The 19573-nt window shown below is 38.8% G+C and overlaps 1 protein-coding gene across 43 annotated transcripts in view; it reads right to left on the bottom strand.

The window, feature by feature from the left end:
• Abi3bp (ABI gene family, member 3 (NESH) binding protein) overlaps positions 1–19573 on the bottom strand; it is a 212335-nt gene that overhangs the window by 69831 nt on the left and 122931 nt on the right. For 27 of the 43 annotated variants that reach the window (XM_006522277.3, XM_006522260.1, XM_006522254.2 and 24 more), the window contains 12 exons: positions 17474–17536; positions 16196–16270; positions 15606–15680; positions 14112–14186; positions 9221–9262; positions 7052–7138; positions 6585–6632; positions 5553–5615; positions 4693–4740; positions 2871–2930; positions 1995–2081; positions 634–669 (listed from right to left, as the gene is read on the bottom strand). The exons of 4 other annotated variants lie outside the window; for them this stretch is intronic. In XM_006522277.3, the coding sequence (XP_006522340.1) occupies positions 634–669; positions 1995–2081; positions 2871–2930; positions 4693–4740; positions 5553–5615; positions 6585–6632; positions 7052–7138; positions 9221–9262; positions 14112–14186; positions 15606–15680; positions 16196–16270; positions 17474–17536 (759 nt within the window). The remainder of the gene's footprint in view (positions 1–633; positions 670–1994; positions 2082–2870; positions 2931–4692; positions 4741–5552; positions 5616–6584; positions 6633–7051; positions 7139–9220; positions 9263–14111; positions 14187–15605; positions 15681–16195; positions 16271–17473; positions 17537–19573) is intronic. 12 more of the 43 variants (NM_001014424.2, NM_001014422.2, NM_178790.4 and 9 more) reach the window with 8 other exon arrangements.

The raw sequence follows: 19573 nt of genomic DNA, 5'->3' as shown, positions 1-19573 counted from the left end.
TTTCTCTAATATATTAAGATTCCTTTAATAATAGAAAATCCTCCCGCAACAAAAAATAATCAATAATTATATTTAAGAAATAGAAGTTAGGAACGATCCCTATTTTTTGAATGTGCCTCTAACCGCAGATTGGTTATAAGTCCACATTCAACTCTAGTGGTGTAAATTTTGAACCAACTCTACAGTAATGCTTTTAGTTAAACATGACCGTGCCTAGGGAAGTTCTGCACTTGGTGATTGACTAGAGTAAGTGTTTTTGAAAGTCACTGAAACAACTGCAGAGCCAAAACCAGTTACACAGAACTTGAGTGCAGAAAGCAAACTTCTCATATGAGCTTCACTGTTCCACCACTAGAGCTTCATTAGAGGCCTAAAGGAGAGCCAGATGACATAACTATTCAATGAGATACTGCCTGACGTGACACAATTCCAAGGCAGTGCATAGATCAGATAGCTGTATTGAATTAAGTCAAGATTCTTTTCTGTTGAAAAGAAAGAAAATTTTCAATACTTTGAGATGAGTCCTATAGCAGGATGACACCAGGGGTGTCACCATCATCTTCTCAGCAGCCATGGCAAAGCTCAATGGTGACCAGAAACAAGTACCCACAGAAGGATAGGAAGAACCATTACCTAAAGGTGGCTCAGAAGTGATAGGTCCCAAGTCTGCTGGGAGAATGATCAAAGACAATTTAAAACAAAGAAATGATAAACCCATCAGAAAAGCCATCAATTTCTCCCCAATATGAGGTTTCCCAGACTAGTATCGGTTCTATAGTCAACAATAATAACAACAACAACAAATTCCAAAGACTTTAAAGTTTATATATAAGAGTCCACAGGTGTTTGTACAACATGGCTCTATCCTTGGCATTTATACATAGTTAATAGCAAGTTTGCTTGTTTATCTACAGGATTAGCTATAAGTTTTGATTGCTTTTAAATTAGCAATAATGTGATAGAAAACTCTGCTTAGACAAATGTTATACATGAATAAGATCATATGAGAACAATTATGATAAATAACAATTTGAAAAATTAATGTGAAAGCCAATTATGGTGAGTCTGTATAATAGAAAACAAATCCTAGAGTCATGATAAATATGATTATTGATATATTTAAGGAGACACAGTTTATATTAACTTCACTATACTGAAGGAAAATTAAACAGTGCTTGATTTTGTTAAGAGTCTACTTTGAGAAAATGATGAAGAATTATGTTTGAGCAAAAGCAAAAAAGATCTAGCCCTGGACGATCCATGGAACTTGGATCTCTTAATTACCAAGGCAGAAAAGACCTGGCTCTGAACAGTAGCAGGATATATCAATGAGCTCAAAGTAGCCATTGAAGTTGGGCATCTGAGATCTTTGTGGACCTTCCGAAAATAACATCATTGTTCAACTAAGCAAATATCACCCTTCTCAGTCAGGCAATACTCCTAGATCCTATCTTTCTATTGTCTGTCCCCTCTCCCCCAAGACCAGGCACCTTCTTGTCTCTGTAGGACTCAGGCTCAATCTTGCTGGCAAATCTATAAAGGCTAAAGGTTTCAGGTTACACGTATTAGCCCATATATACATTTTTTTTAAACTGAAGAACTTATTATTTGCCTAACAGTTGGTAAAACAGTGACTACTTGCTGGGGCTCCTTATCCTTTACTTTCATTCATGGGCATTGTTCCTTTAGTCATCTAAGTCACTTGTTACCTCTAGTGTATAGCTCACAGATGCTAATGTGGTGTTTTATCAAGTAAACTAAATAGATGGGTTTTTCCAATTTATGATCAAAGAGCAAAGTGTAATTAAATGTCAGAGGAAGAAAACAAAAAAAAAATTCAGGTATCAAGGAATTGCTCATGGAAACAGCATAGGAAGCCTAGGGATTGGACAGAACACCATGCTGGTGGTAGCTGCTTCCTAAGGCCTTCACCCATAATTGCATGTGTAATTACTACCTGGAGAAGAACTACTTGAGCCAAGAACCACATTTACCTGGTTTACTATGAGGTATCTTTGGGCTTTGGGTGGTTTTGTATTTGGTACGTTGACGGTGAGTTCTTGGTCTTGGTGGTTTTGGAGCTAGAGAAAGCAAAGTGGTTACTGGGATTGTATGAGTTCAGGACTAAAGAAAGATGAACATGTGAATTCAAAGTTGCTGAGACCTCAGATTCTCCAGTTAGAGGGAAAAATGTCTCTGGTTTGGAATTATTTCTTAGTAATATGTATGTAAAACCAGTTTGGTCAGCTGACTGTCGAGACAGACTGTATGACATTGCTTTTATTATTCTGAAAACTTAATTGTTAATTGCTACCATCAGAGAGGTCTCAGACCCAAAGAGAGTCAGATGCATGGTATGTTATCACATCAGAGAGACCTGGGCTAACCTGCCTTTGGATAATTGTCCTTAGAAAGACTCAGTTTCAGGATACAACCCATAAAATTAGCATTTTAAAATTTTTTTACACTTTCTAAAGTCACTTGCATACAATGAAAGTCTTTCATATCTTCAAAATAAAAAGAGCTCAAGAACCATAGCTTAAGGGGTAGGCACTCTGATGTGGGTCTAATCTTTTATCTTTAATGTGGACTACTGAGTACTGAGTAGACTCATAGGTTCTGTAGAACACGTGTAAAGCAAGATAATGGGGGTAGAGGGTGATATCTACAGGAGCTATAGAGAGGCTTAATGCTTGGTATCTTCAGGAGCTGCAGAGAGACATATAACTAAGCAATGTGAAATACAGTTAATGGTAAGACAATTTTGTGAAAGAAAAATCCCCTAACCCAGATAGATAGGAACCAGACAATAAGCAGAGAATGTAAAGACTAAAGACTAAAAAAGAATGGAAGGACTAAAAGGTTATTACCTAATGTTGTCACGGATGCCTTGGTTCTCGTAATTACAGGTTCAATGTCTGTAGTAGTAACTGACCAAAAGCAATACATGACAGAAATTAAGAAATATACAAAGTAACTCATCTTAAAGGCGAAACATTTTAAGCCTGTTATTTTTTTCTTAAGGGGGGTAAGAGATAGTTTATTTCACAGATATTTTGAGTGACCATAAGCCAGAAGCACATATTTAGATTACCTTAAATTCCATGCTTCAATGTGGAAACAGTTTCATGAAGTTTGTATAGTTTTATAGAACAAAGAAAGTCATAAATCAAGGCAAATTTCAAATACATTGGTGGGTACATTAGAGAAGCAGGTATAACAAGATGGAGGAAGATTTCCTATAGATCTAATAAGCTATCTAATAACATTCTTAATTTTTGGATTGGTGGAAGAAGTCACAGAATGTTAGTTCTGACACAGATGTGATCAAGGAATGTTCACATAGGACAGCTATGTTCAAAAGCATTTTTAAAGTCTAGGGAAACTCTATTACTGCCAGTAGCTGGCTGGATTCTCTGCCCACTTATACTGTAAGACACTTACACAATTTTTACCCAGCATGGCTGTGAAGTTATCGAAAGTATTTCCCTGTATTTGACCGTCTGATTCTACCTATTCTGACACTGTTGCTGTCCAGTCATATGATGTGGTATACTAACTTATTCTGAAAATGGCTATGGAGGCTTCTTTTATATTTCAAACATATTCACCACCATTATCTTTGAGGGTTGCTAGAATAGGACATGTATCATCAACTGTACTGTTTTCTGAAGATCTGTGACAAGCATGCAGATGTAAACCGAAGGCCTTCTGTTTGTAGTAAATGTGTTGCTTACTATGTTTCTGTGTTTACTTATCTCGAATGGATAGTTTACATGCAATTATCCAATGTATGAACAGATATAGAATACTGGCAGTATTGCTCAGCAAAGGATCCTTCATGTAGCACAAATAAAAACTCAGTTTTAATTCTCAGCCCCCCCCACAACTGAAAGAATAAAGATAATTCAGATTAGAAGGGAAATAATCATACAACTTTTTTATCTTAGTATATGTGATTTCTATAAATGCAATACATCTTCATAGACCAGAAATGAAGAACTATAATTCTGATTTAAATCAGTATCTCTTTGTATTTTTCTTTTCATTAGACCTAGGAGATTTCATGTAAGTTTCAATTTTATCATAATTTAAAGTCCTCTAAGCATTAGTATAGAGATTGACTTTCCCTGATTGTTCAGGAAACCAAAGCATGAAGCTGGATGAAAAGGCAGCAGGGATCAGCATCCAAATTAATGTTACACAGAAATGATGAAGGAAGCTAGGACAAGGTGATGAAGTCATTGTTAGAACTTTTCACAAGATGAGTGTCTCAGCAGAAAGGTCCACTCACATTTGAATATTGTGGAACCCAGGAAGAAAGGACAGTTATCAGAACTGATGAGCCATTATCAAAAGCTCCAACCAACTTTATGGTCTCACACACATGCAAGAAAAGCTTCAGGAAGTCCCTACTTTGAAGGATGGATGGACAAAGTCCTCTGGATTTTGGTAGTATTAGGTGCTGCACGCAATCTGTTTGACTCTGAAGGTCAAAGGAAGGACAATGTCCAGGTGCTTTTAGCTGAGCAGATGCAAGAATGCCTAGCATCATGTTAAAAATGGCCTCTGCCAAATATAGCAAGTAACAAATAGGACAAGTCTAGATGGTGATGAAACTGAACATACAAATGATGAGAGAGATGAGAGGCGAACTCCCAGGGAAACATGAGCTAGGAAGACACGTGTTACCTATAGCTAGGGCGGGGGCTTCACTTCCAAATGTGACCGGTTCATGGGCTGCAGCATCAAACATAAGAGACAGATGAAGAGAAAACAACCTTAAGTACTTGTGATATTTAGTTTACAGATAAAGAGCACAGTTTATTCTGGCTTGATGCAGACTGCTTTCTTGATGGGCTTAATTTATAATGAGGAGATCTCTTAGTAAATGAGAGTTTTATACTGGTTGGATTCTTAGGAGAAGTTTTCAGTTGTAAACAGAATTTTCAAAACTATTATGTAAGTTTTTTTTTTTAATGTTGTAGAAAACCACCCAGTTACCATTTAAAATATCAACAAGTAGTTCAAAGGAAGCCAAGTCCTATGTGGTAAGTCTCTCAGTTGTGCCCATTACACAGGAACACATGTTCCCTCCTGTGTGCAGTATCTAAAAATAGCTAGCAAAGTCACTGTAAGTTGTCACAGGTGCAGAAAAGTTCAACTTCTGTTCATTATAAACCCAGAAGGGCCTAAAAATGGTTTTTATAGTATATGGGATATATAAGACTATCAGGTATAAAATGTTATTTCCTATACGCAGTGTGAGTACTTTCAGAAGACAAAGAACAAAATGACAGTGCTCTATTATATTATTAGTTTCATATAGAAACTCTTTCAGTGATGTTTCCAAATATTAAAGTGTGTTAAATTAGGACAGTGGGAACTATGTTTACTGGGTTTAGTTGGTGGCATATCAGGTGTGGCTTTGGGAAGCAATTGCTTCCCAGGGTATTATAATGAGTTAAGCTGGGGGTGTGGAAATCAGTGTCACAAGTATACTCTTTTTCCATGTCCATGCTAAGGCATTAAAAATGTAAGGCATTAATTACCAGGCTTGACTTGGGGTACCTCTGGCCTGCGTGTGGCTTTAGGTTTCTGAGGTGGTTTGGGAACTAGAAGAGAAGGTATTAAAATTAGCATAATGGTCACGGTTGTGACTGTCAAAATAAAGGACGGATAAGCTGAGAAACACTCTGCGTAGACTCAATTCAAATATATAAGTAGTCCCTGGAATGGTGGAAATCATGTTCAGTTTAGCTCTTCGTTTGTACCATTCGTTTTCCATGGAAGAACAATCTTAAGAAAATGCCCAAAATGTGTCTTTGAGTCAAAGTATTAACCATCATAGAACTTTCTTCTTGAATACACCATTTAAAGACTAAGTGTATCATTTCTACCACTTTGCTTTGCTTTTGGTACAAAACAGTTAAGATAGGGAATTTTAAAATTGCTCAAGAAGAAACCTGGAAAATTACCCATAAACATCTGCTATTAACACAAGAAATAGTGACACATGGCTAACGATTTGGGGGAATTTCTTAAAATGATCAGAGACAAACTGAATTCTGAGAAGTTACAGTAAAACAATTATAGTCACAGTATTACCACTAAAAAGAATAACAGTTATACTGGAACATTGAATGGTCTCAAGTTGCAAAGACAAACCACCAGTTTTACGCTGGACCCTAGATCATAATCAGCCTATAGTATGCAAACATTCCAAAAAACATTCACTAATGGGAAATGAAACTGGAAAAATGTCTGCCATTTGTTTAGTCCAAGCAGACTACAGACATCTGTGAGGAAGAAGAGATGGCTCTCTGAACACCAGGACATGTGACTGAAGCACAGAGGGTCAGCAGAGAACAGGGAAGCTGTGCGTAAGACCACAGAGCTTCCCTACCCCAGCGTAGCAGATTACACCGGAAGATTTCTCCAGGTTCCGGGCTCTTCCCGCCCACACCGGAAATAAAGAAAAGTATGGTTGATGGTGTGACGGGGTAAGAGAACTTCAGCCATGCACGGGTTGGAGACCATGAGAAGAAAGAGTGACAAGACAGAAAGAGAGGATGCAGAATTACCAATTTTGGGTACCAAGATCTCCGGTGTCACAGTGGCAGGTTCAAGAGCTATGGAAGCAAAACACCAAGAACACTAATTATACCATGGAGTGGCATCCTAAGGCAGAAGCTGTACACAAAGTCTCCCGTTTTCCTGAATATAACTCTCCTTTTGCTTTCCCTAGTCAATCCACTATTGCTTTCCCATACCTCAGCAGTCCTCCACATGAATCAGCTGTAAGACTCTAAAGATTCTTGCTTTAATAATCCACTTGGTGGGCCAGCTTTTCACATTGTATACTTACTAATTGAAAGTAAAGACATGGGTGCATCATTTATAACATGAACGCCGAGAGTAGATATAAAGATCTCAAGTATACCAACCAACCATATCGTTTCTTAAAGCCCAGCTGTTTGGAGGGGTAGAAGTCACATCATTGCATCTATGGTAACCGGAACCTAACCAGAACCCTAAATGTCACATTTACCAGGTTTGGACTTGGGTACTTCTGGACTACGTGTGGTTTTAGGACGGCGGAGGCGGTGGTGACCTGGTTTTTTGGTCTTGCGTGGAGCTAAAAAAGGGAAAATTTCTAGTTAGCAGAGAAAGGGTAATGCTAGAAATTGAGAGTAAAGGTTACATGTAGTTTAGTCACATATTTTAACCTCTTGTTCAATCTGGACACATTCTGTTTTGCCACTTTTTTTTTTCTTGTTGGAATGCTTTGATTTCTCCAGAGGTGTCCAAGGAGTGTCCCCATTCTTTTTTTTTTTTTTTTTTTTTTTTAACCAAAACCCTTGTCCTAATTTGGCTTTCTGTTGTGGTGTAAAGTGTAGACCAAAAGCAATTTGGTGAAGATTTGACTCACTTTTCCAAGTCCCAACCTATCACTCAAGGAAGGCACAGCAGGAATTCAAACAGAGACAGAGGCAGGCTCCTAGGAGAGATGCTGCTTACTGGCTTGCCCCCTGCAGATTGTTCTCTTTGCCTTTCTTTGTTTGCCTTAATTTATTTTTTTGTCCCAGGTGCTTTGTCATTTCCTATCATTATCATTACATAAAATGTGGAGTTTAGTTTGTTTTTTTTTAATGTTATTTTGTGCGCTCCCTCTCTCTTCCTTTTTTCCCTTTCTCTTTAGAGTTTGCCTATTCTTCCACTTTTGAGACAGACATTGAAAAATCTCAAAATGAGTGTGCAGTGTAGAGGAGATGGTCACATGAAAGTTTTGAAGCTATACTGTCAGGAGGGACATGAGGAAGATTGATTTTTAGAAGCACTAAGAATTAAAATTAAAATTTGACTTAATATTATAAAACAGAAGGTATTTTTTCTACTTAGCTTTAAAGAAACCCACCTGTAAATAATAGGGCAAAAAAAAAAATCTTGAATTTCAAAATTATGTCAAGGGAAACTTTTTTTTAAAAAATGAGACATATTTATAGGCTAGAGGTAGTGAAAGATTTAAAAATTTTTAAGAATAATCAAGAATACAAATGCTAGTGGAAGCCGGGCGTGGTGGTGCACGCCTTTAATCCCAGCACTCAGGAGGCAGTGAGTTCCAGGACAGCCAGGGCTATACAGAGAAACCCTGTCTCAAAAAACCAAAAAAAAACCCAAAAAAACAAAAACAAAAACCAAACCAACCAAACAAAAAAAAGCTAGTGGACACTGATATATTATTACTCTATGAACATGAATCTAAAGGAGTGACCCTCAGTAATTGCACGACCAACCAACTTTATTACTGACATTTTCTCCGGGCTCTGGATCCTGAAACCACATGCAAAATTATCAAGGGGGAAATCAAGTCAAAGGAAAAATGAATGCAAAATGGACTAAAATGTGGGATATGCTCAATTTTTAACTTTCTAGCTTGAGCAAATTATAAGTGGTGAAATTTGATCCACATGAGATTTCTACTTAAATCAATTCGTGAGGTTTTAAGACAAAATGAATAAAAATGTAGCCAGCTAAAGTCTGGAGAAAGAAGTGGAAAAAGGGCAGAGGCCTGGGCCTCTGGAAGCTGTGGATTTAATCCGCCAAGCCGGAGCTTTTGTTGTGAAGGAAAGTGTGTGTAATCGGCTAGCATGGCGGCAGGATGGGTCTGTTCTTTGGTTGGTTTGGATTTGCTTTGGTTTTCTTTTTTCTCTTTTGAAGAAAAAGAAGCTATCAGTGTTAGCTTTGTTGTTACTTTCTCCTTTTTCTTTTTCCCCACTCCTAATAGATTATCTGGTGACACATGAGAATTTTCAGATCTGGAACAATCGTCTCGCTTTTCAAGAAAGTCTGCAAATGATAGCGGTTTTTTGAAAAGGGAGGTGGGGGGGGGGGAACACCTCCCAAAGGGAAGCACAACTATGCCTGTGGCTGCCAGGAGTCTCCACTGGAAATAACAGGTTAGAAGAAGCTAAGGAAAATCTCCTTGAATATGATAGGTCACATCCAAGGCCGTATGGCTTTCATGGGTGTCCCAGACAGAGCCTCTGTTCAACTAAGCCCAGGCACAGGGTAGATGTTCTTGCAAAAACAGCTGCAAAAAAAACCTATCTGAAGAACAATTAAGTATTTTTAAAGTGAAGCGAATCTAAGGGCAAAAGTTGAGCACAAAACAGTGATACAGGCCATTCTTCCACTTGGATCAAGGAAGCAGTTTTACCCTTTGTTGTCTGGGCAGATGGTCGAGTCTCAGGTTCTGGGGCTGCAATGAAAGCAAGTAGCGTCAGAGCAGTGCTGCGGGGGTCACCTAAGGCAGAAACTAAACATTCTTTACCACAAGACACACTCACTCACTCCTTGACGAAGGCATAGGCAATTCCAGCTTAGGATATCGAGGTTTACTCCCCTCGCATCCGTTGCATAAACCCCAGCAAAAGAGTTAAGAGCTCTCATTTGTCCTGCTGATCTTTGCCTTGGCTCCTTACTATAAATGTCTGACGGCTGTCTCGGGGGTGTTCTGAAGTTCTTGCCACCTGCCATTTCATTTCCCACAGAGCAGCCATGTTCAACCCAGGAAGTGAAAGGAAGGCAATGTCCCATTCTCTAATGCCTGCACTCTGTTAGTTTTGAATGATATCCAGCTTGGCTGGACCTCATGTTCTTTCATAAAAGATAAGAAATTTTAGTGTAAAAGGGCCACATGTGTTCATATGGTACTACCCGTGGTTACGAGTACATATTGCTAGTAAACAAAATCCAAGTATGGTCTCAGGTTTCATGAACCACTTAACAAATAAAATAACATCTGATGATAAATAACAAACCCTCCGATGGCCAAATGAGAAGTGAGAAATCTATATTTTGCTGACGATAGTTGGGTGGCATTTATTATTTCTGGGGATGGGGGGAGAACAACAGGTCCTTTCCAGTAGTTTTTGTATTCTTCTACTCAATAAAAAGAAATTTCTTTCAAGAAGATAATTAAAATTAGCTGTATTTTTTAAGCATGGGGTGGGGGGATTAGAACTTCTTTTATTTCTTATAAAAAGAAATTAATCAATTTGGCACCCATCAGCTTTCATTACAGCATAAACTATCTGCCTGTTTATACAGCTCAGATAGCAGTTTGTCTGACTTAACCCTGATAATTCTGAATGAGAGAGCGGCAGGTTTGGAAGATACAAGGAGTGACTGGGAGAACAAGCGACAACAGATGCTTTTATAGAGCAACTTTCTAGGAACTAAATGACCTGCTTTCAGAACTCAAAAGGAAAGAAAATATAGTAATTCAGAGCCAAGTGTGATACCACACTGTGGATTAACACTGAAGAGTGACAGTTCTCATTCTATGGGACAGGCAGGGAGGGGAAAGGCAGAGGCACTGGGTTTCAGAAATGTACTGGGTTATGCATAAAAAAAAACAGTCAAAAACAAATGCGAAGCATCACTGACTAAGCCAACCCCCAAGCAAAAGCAGCTCACGGGGAAAGAGAAATGGAGAAGCAGGCATTGGAGGCGAGCTGAGAAAGGCATCTTTGATGGTTTACATGCTCTTGTCAACTCCAGCGAGACGGAAACTGTCCCTTACTGTGAGGTCTGAGTGTTAACCACCTCAAGTGGTGATCCTGACCTGTGAGCTGCAAAGGGCGAGGACCCCAGGCTGTGACAAAGCTTAGAAATCAAAGGAACAAAACCACACCAGCTTCCAAGTGAAAGTCCCAGCCAAAAACCAAAACATAACAACAACAACAAAAAGTCCAATTAAGTGTGCCTATTTGACCATCTTAAAGAATAACAGCAGGACCTCTAATTTAATATGTTAAACTCATTTCTAATAATAAAACTCATCAAAAGTAAATGTCCAACAATATTCATAGGCACTTTTTGATGCTTTCCAACTTTATTGTGAAATTAACAGACATAATTACTGAGGAGGACTGTAATTTAATTTGCTAAGCAAAACATACAGCAAGTTCCTCATCTGCCTTGGTATCAGCTCCTACTCGGAATCCAGCAAAAAATAGTCACGTCCTCATTCCAATCCTAAGAATTATTTTTAAAACTCATAAACATTAATTCCTGCCCACTTCAACTGACAAAGCTCTTCATTTAAACCACTAGGATACTTGATTTTTATACACTAGGCTTCTTTGTTTGGCATCCTTAGCCAGGGTCACTCACATACTTGCCCATGCCTCTAATTCAGTGGTTCTCACCCTTCTTAATGCCAGGATCCTTTAATACAGTTCCTCACGGTGTGGTGACCCCAATCATAAAATTATTTTGGTTTCTACTTCATACCTGTAATGTTGCTACTTTTATGAATTGTAATGTAAATATCTGATATGCAGGATATCTGATACGTGACCCCTGTGAAAGTGTCATTTAACCCCCTGAAAGTGTTGTCACCACTCTATTTCCTTCAGCTTGCCACCTGCACCTGGAGACCCAGCCACATAAATTTGTTTTCTTAACAGTTGCTCTTGTTGCCTTAGGCCAGCATGAAAATTAATCATGGCCACTTAAGTAGAAAACCTCTTGCTTTAATAACTGCTTTATAAACACACCGATGGTAGAAATCCAAGTTGAGAATCCTCTACACAGTAGAGTTAGAGTGCATTCTCCTGAGAGCTAAAGGTTTACAATTTATATGACAATGACAATAAGAACCACCAAAGCTCTCCACAGCTAATTTTATAAATTGATATCCAAGACTGTAATGTAGATTCCAGATAAACTGTAAAAGGTGGATATTGGATCATTCAGTATGTTCCACCATCCTTAAGTAGGTGCTTCTATCAAAGAGCCTTCTAGACTTTAGAAAAACAGCATAAAATCTCCTGAGATGTAAACAAAATGCAAAAACCATCCTTAACTAAGAAGTCTTGGCACATTCAAGAAACAGCTCTTTCTGGTCCTGCAGCTGGAGCTGAAGAGCTCCAAACAAACAGGGTTCTCAGAAGATGGAACCCATGCCCGCCTTGCCAGTGAAAGGCTGTTATTCAGGATTCCAGTCAACTATGGTTCTGGAAAATATGCTGTAATACAGACAAGGGACCCTCAGCCTCAGGGCTGGATTTCTGGGTTCTCCGTGTGATGGTCATGAACATAACTTTCTGTCACAAAGTTCAGAGCAACACTGTGATAATGCCAAAGGGCCCAGTTGTGCTGAGGTCATCTGGTTGGGTTTTTGCACTTTCCATGGAAAACCTGCATCAGATGCTAACATATAAATTGCAACTTCTTAAGCCAAAGATTTGCATAAATCAATCTGTCAGCATTATTTTTAGAACGACTGAGGATCAGAGAAACTATCATGTATGGTGTCAGTTCTAAACTGAGAGAATATTTGAAGTTTCAGAGAAATTAGTTGTATTTTACGGAGTTAAAAATGAACAAAATAACCAACAGATTCCTATGTTGGCATATAAAACCATAAGAGATTCCTATGTTGGCATATAAGACCATAACACATAAGTCTAATACTAAAGCTGAATAAGTGGATTTATCAGCTTGGGAGATTTTGGAAATATTCCATTAAAAGAATATTTCACGCTCCAGGCACAGAGAATCACTTATGGAAGAGTGTTGCTACTTTCTGGTAACTACTCAAAGACTGGTTTTAATCTATGCTTAATTATTTCTCACTTTTACTTCATATTTACTAGAAAATGGGGGTATGTTTTGATGTTAGTAATTGATTGATAGGCATAATCCTATGATCTGAAACACAAAGAAATTCCAATGACACCAAGTTAAAAGTCACCTTTTCATAGAACTCATAGGTTGCGCTGGAAGGCGTTTCCCCCAAAAGCCTCAAGAACTGTGTATGCCATCCTGCAAAGAACAGTAGCAGTACCTACCAAGTACTGGCTGTAGACAATATCTGAATCTGAGCTCAGATCTTCTAACTCAAGGGCCAGCTGTTCACAGCCAAAACAGCTATAGAGCCCATGCAGTCTGTGAGATACTTAGTATCTCTCAAACAAGCAATTAGAACAAACAGCCTCTGACAGCTTACAAAAGAGCCAGGGGGCTGCATTCTCCATAGTGAGAAGGAACACATACAACACTGAGTAGCATCAGGATGTTTAGAAATTTCAGAGTACTTGTCCTTGGACTTGGAGTTCTTTCTGGTGACAGGAAGGAAAAATTAACAATGTAGAGATAGTAAAATCTCCTTCAAGAACAGAGTGACCTTTCAAAGCCCTGCCATACCCAGTCGTCAGCCATAAAGTATGCACTGAACAAAACTTGAAGGAAAGAATTTCTGAACCATCACAACACATATAGGTCAGAAAAAATGTTTACATTACAAAGTAAGGGGAGTAAGGCAGCTTGCTGAGCAAGTATCTGGGCATACTATTAGGCAATGAAAATCCTCACCTCCAAGTTGATGGTAAATTCCTTGAACTTCCTCAGGCTGCCATAGAAGTTTTCCCTTCTTCTTTCTTTCTCCTGAATCCTACAAATATTCTAAGGCTCACGGCTGCAACTCAATCTTTCTTCAAGCTTCTCTATGAGCACTATAGGCTGAAGTTTTATATCTTATGTTTTCTTTTCATTAGTATTACTCTTGGGGTTATAAGAAACCCAAAGACCAGAATAACATTCTCTTTACGTCAGCACACTTTAGGGCAGTGATTCTCAACCTTCCTAAAGTTATGACCCTTTTTGTTGCAGTGATCCCCAGCCACAAAATTTTTTTCCTTGCTACTCCATAACTATAAATTTGCTACTGTTATGAATCAAAATATAAATATATATGATTTCTGATGGTTTTAGGCAGTCCCTGTTAAGGAGCTATGACCTACAGGTTGGGAACCACTGCCCTAGGGTAAAAATGAAAGAGGCTTCAATGCAATGCACATTCAGAAGTGTTATTTTATACTATGAGCTGCAGTGGCAGGACCTGCTCCATGGCTTATCTCCAAACCTAGAAACACGTTATTGAAGACCCCTGTTTTCTCTTTTATATTACTGTTAGTTATTTTCAAATTTTGTAAAGAAACTGTCCTGCAGAGAAACATAACTTTCTTTTTACCCTAAGGAGATGGGCATGATCTATTTGGGTTTAAGTAATTTGAAAAGTTCAAGAGACATTTATTTACCAGGCTTGACTCTTGGCGGTTTGGGTGTTGATTGTCGTTTGGGTGTGGAAGGGATAGATGTAGTTTGCTGAGGAGCTGCAAGAAGAGTTAATACAGCTTTGGTAAGTGATACTTCCCAAAGGCCAGCCACACTGTGCCTGTAAACATAAATACACAACCCTACTGAATGAAAAGAAGGACTAGAGAGTTCTCTTTGTATTTCTAGATGCCCATGCTGTGCATGCTTTCTACAGAGTACATATTCAATAAGTTTAAGTGTTCCCTGGGCCCAAAAGAATCATGTTTCTATAAAGGAGTGCTTAAATTTCTACTTGAGGAAAAATACTATTCAGTTAAAGGTACTGGTAACTGAGCAGCATGGAGGCTCTTTAGATTATAACATATGTCATATGATATTTATACAACTTATGCAATATTTTAGATTTATAGAATGGGGAAGAACATTCAGAACATCTTGATCTTGCAGTTCATTAGCACCTTCACCAGACACAAATGAACTCCATTATTTAATTTTCTTTGTATGACACATGCTCTCTCACATCTTTCTTCAGCATATCCAGGATTGCAGGGAGTACTTGGTTCTTTCTGAACTACCATGGATTGAATGCTACTACTATGCTCAACAGAAAGAAATATACTTAAAACAATTATCATTTGCTTCTGCTATACTTTTATGGTTAACAATGTTGAAAGCAATCAAAACCTGAATAAAGTGTATGTGTCCAAATTCACCTCCAATAAAGGAATATGAGCAAGCTAAAATGGTCACACTAGGACTCCAGAAAAAGGTCTCTCTCAGCACTCACTCCCAACAAGACCGAGATCCAACTCATCCTCCATACCGCACCTCCCCCCCCCCCCCAAATCTCCCCTTCTGGCTTGGCAGGAGACATAGACTGTGGACCTCTGACCTAGTCACCCTGTCCTTCCTGAGCTGGTATACCAGCTGCACCACCCCGCCCTTCCCTCCCCTCCCCCCCACTGCCTGATGAGAGATGGAACACTGGACCACAGTCCTTAACAAAATGGCTTTGTTATAATGCACAGCTTCCCTTTCTCTCTATAACCATCAGTGAATACCCAACAGGAGTAGTGTTAAGAAGAAATCAGCTGGGTGTGGTGGCTCACGCCTTTAATCCCAGCACTTGTGAGGCAGAGGCAGGTAGATTTCTGAGTTCGAGGCCAGCCTGGTCTAAAAAGTGAGTTCCAGGACAACCAGAGCTATACAGAGAAACCCTGTCTCCAAAAAAAAAAAAAAGAAAGAAAGAAAGAAAGAAAAATACTTTTCAAAATATATAGACATCAGAATTGTACAAATCCCTTGAGGTTTGTCATAAGACTAACTATGGATAACTCAGCTTCTTGAAGGATCCCATGGTAAAGAAAGAAAAGAAATGATTATTCATTAAAACATCAAAGCAAATGTCACTGGTTCTTTGCTGTCACTTTATCTGTCCTTTCAAAGCATACAACTATACAAATGATATCAATTACCAGCCGTTGTAGGTCGCACTTCAGGACTGGTGAAGATTTCCACATTTCGGGATTCAAATAACGCTTCGATTGGAGCTGGAAACATAAATACCCCACCCCACCAAGCAATCTCAGTTAAAATGAGGTATTTTAGGTCTTTCAACATGCTTTCAGATGGCATAATTTGCATGCTAGAAGGATGGGAAAAGATGCATGTTGTCCTCAGCTGATGGATGGCACTGTGGCAGGGGAAAGTGAGAATGCTAATTGCTCAGAACAGGCAAACTTGGTCCATGAACATGAGGGGATGCAAGCCATAAGCACAGAGCAAGAGATGTTGCAGATGAGAAAGATGTCCATGCAGTTCTTAAAGATTGGAAATTGGTTTTTTCTTTTGGAGTTCACTTAGTATGAGAGAAAGTGTCAGATGTAAAATGGAATATAAAAGATGCCTGAATAAAAATATATCATTCATCTATGTTCAGAAATAGAAAAGAGGTAAATGGTTAGATGAAATGGGATCGAATGATCATTTTGGAAGAAAGGCATCCACATGGGTTATGGAACTTTTAATGGAAAACAAAGCACAGTTTTTCTGTTAAAAACATTACCCAGTGTTGCCCTTGGCTGTTCAGCAGTTCTAGAAGTTTTAGGTGGGACAGAGTCCAGAATAGGATCTCTTGTTGCTGTTGGAATAAATGTCAACATTTAAAAGGGAATACAAGTTACTGGGGATAAAATACAAACTCCTGAGTAAGAAGTGGTGCCCTATGAAAGGAAAATATCAGGGACACTTGAGGGAATTTCTAGCCAGTGCTTTAAGCCAGTGATTCAATAGGCACTGAAGATGGCCTCACTCTACAAAACACACATCACTGAAAAATCAGAACCCATGATAAAGCAGCTATGCCATTCAACTTATTTTCAGTTGCCTTTTTCCTACTTCCCTCACCTCATAACTCCGAATGGACCTACTATGAGGATTACAATTATTTATCTTTGCTTCCCATACAAATAATGTTGAGATAAGTCTATTCATACAAAGCATACTGCATGCCTATCTAGGTTTGACAGAAACCAGTCTGACATTTAGGTTTCCAGGACTGGTTTAGTAGATGCATGATACACATTTGCTAAAAGAAGCCGCTGGGCTGAGCTCAACCCACTGTAGATGGGTCAGCAAGTGAATGTAAGATTTAGACACAACTGAATTGTAAAAACAAGTGATGCTCCCATCCCAGCCTGGGGCTCCTTAGCTCAGCAGTACAACTGGTGCCCAAGAAAGCTTAGCTGGCAGAGGCTGCTGTGTGCACAGAAGTGTATCCCAAGTCTCTATGTTCTAGATGTAGATGCACCTCCCCCCGCAGTTAAGAACAGATATCTCTATGCAATGCCAAATGCCCCTGTGCAGAAGAGAGATTCTAAACCATCCCCATTTGAGAATTACTACCCTACAGAATACTCTCTAGGAATACAAAATATTTTTTACTTTATGTATGTGAGTACACTGTCACTGTCTTTAGACACACCAGAAGAGGGCATCTGATCCCATTACAGATGGTTGTGAGCCACCATGTGGGTCACTGGGAATTGAACTCAGGACCTCTGAAAGAACAGTCTTTTAACTTCTGAGCCATGTACTTTCCCCAGGTAGTGGCCTCGTCTATCTGTACTCTTCCCTTGTGTGACAGAGTTTGTTTACTGATAAAAAATAATGAGCAATCCCCAATGGGATAGACAGGAACTGTCTCCCAGACACAGATGGGGATAGATACTACTTGCTATGGAACTCTGGGGAGCACACTTCTTCATCCTACAAAAACTAAAGAGCAACCACAAGGTATAAGACGACCTAGGATCCAAAGGCATCGTTGAAAGGCTGGGTATACCTGTGTGAATCTCTATTTCAGTCTCATCAGAAGTTGTTGAGCTTGAGATAACATCATAAGTTGCTTAAAAATAGAAAAGTAAAACAAAAGACATGTTAGTTTTGCTATATTATGCATGATTGCCTGACATATTTTAGTGGTGGCTAAAGCATAGTTTTACATAGATTCTAAATTCTGGAGCTCTTGGCCTCCTTACAACTGACTGAGCTGATAGTCACCACTACTGTCTTAGCTGCAGGCATTTACCATGCCATGGCCCTGGCCCCAAAATGCTGTGAAAATTTTGTCACTTGTTTATAGTGAAGTGGTGCCAGCTCTAAATCAAAGAGCTTCAGCAAGCATAAACACAAATCTAGTAGTCATATGGCAGCTCGGGGAGAGGCTTCTAAAGAAGGAAAAAGATGGCACATTGAAATAGAAGGTATTATTTGTAGAATCCATTGCTTGGTCTTTCTGCTTCATAAAAGTCTCTGGTACAGTACCAAAGAAGCAAATGGTACTTAAAATTTCACATTGTCTCACTCATTAACCTCTTTACCCTTGTTACCATCCCTGAGATAGAGGCGGGACAGGCATTGTCACCAGTCTGTCCATTTTCTAGACGGTAAAGTTGAGGTTTACAGTGGTAAACATAATCTCAGTGTTCATATGGGGGGGGGATTGTTGACTTGGTGCATTTTCACCCTAATTTCAGAGCTAAGGACAGTGGGACTGAGACCAGGGCACACTTGGCACCACCTCTCTTGGTTTTATTCAGAGGCAACATTCTACATTCCTCCAAAGAGTCATGATCCCTTCTACAAGTTGGGTAGAGTTGAAGGCAGATTTTTATATTCTGTATAAAAGGAAGAAAATGGGATGCACTCAAACTTAACTATTTCAATATAGGGATAAATTTCGTGTTCACATAAAATAAATTGCAAGTAAACACAGTACTGAAAAATCTTCTCTGGATGCACAAATAACTGCCACTGTGGAAATAAGAGGCAGAGAAAGCAGAAACTGGAGGTAGACACTGCTTATTATGGGCATTCAAATTGGCTCATAGAAGAATTAATAACATGGGGTTAGCACGCAGGAGGATTTATTCATTGGACCCAATGACAATTTAATGACATGGAACTCATGCTAATTGAAGCTGTAAGATGCTATTATACAGTGAGACAGAGTCTCAAAGAAGAGACCAACTCATGTGATCCCATAAGAGGACACAGGAGAAGTATGTTACTTGTGAAGGTAAACCTACAAAGACCTCGGAAATAGAATATCCTGTGTAAAAATAGGCAGATGCTGCTAGAATCATATTTTGTTAGGACCTAACATTTTAGTGTAAAGCTAGCCTAGTTGTGATTTTAAAAGACAGGAATGACTAATCTTTCAAAGAACAAAAAATACTGCTAAACCTTGCCCTGCTTTAAGGTTCAAGTCAAGCTTCTAGTGACATCAGCTCTCTCCCCCTCTAAATGATAGGAAATGTCATCAATTTAGACATACTCCTCTCAACTTGTGAAATTGCAAATTAATACCATGGCTGCATTTATGGTAAGTCCCAAATCCCCTTTCAATTGCATATGTTAGATCAATTTTTCTGCAGTCTGTATTTTTATTCGAATGGGTATTTATTAATTAACCTTACTTCTTATATTCACACTTCTAGGTTCCAAGCAAGGCTGACAACTTCTGTAAGTCATCACTAGAGGCATCACTAGGAATAGAATACTTTGCTATCCTCTAGTAATTATGGTTCATGTATGCATATTTCCATTTGTTAGGAGTCTCTTACTTTCAAGTCTTTTTCTTGAACATACTTGGGATCCAAATAACACACTTGTTATCTCAGTTGCTTCCTATATTTCTATTTCTATACTTTTTGAGAGTTGAGTGGTAAAGAAAAAGGAGAAAAGGGGAAAAAAACCCTACATACTAGAAGTGTTATGCTGCTTGGACAGCTTTGAAAAGCAGCCACCTCAACTTGCTGTACTGAATCAAAATCCTTTGACTCTGAAGTTACAGCTATGAGAGAAGAGGGCAGAATTGAAATGGAATTCTCTGAAAAAAATGCTCTTAATTTCACCATGAGGTCTAGATTTCCTTACAAAA

Source organism: Mus musculus, chromosome 16, assembly GCF_000001635.26.
Source record: "Mus musculus strain C57BL/6J chromosome 16, GRCm38.p6 C57BL/6J".
NCBI classification, from domain to species: domain Eukaryota; kingdom Metazoa; phylum Chordata; class Mammalia; order Rodentia; family Muridae; genus Mus; species Mus musculus.
This window is presented reverse-complemented; position numbering and strand designations above follow the sequence as displayed.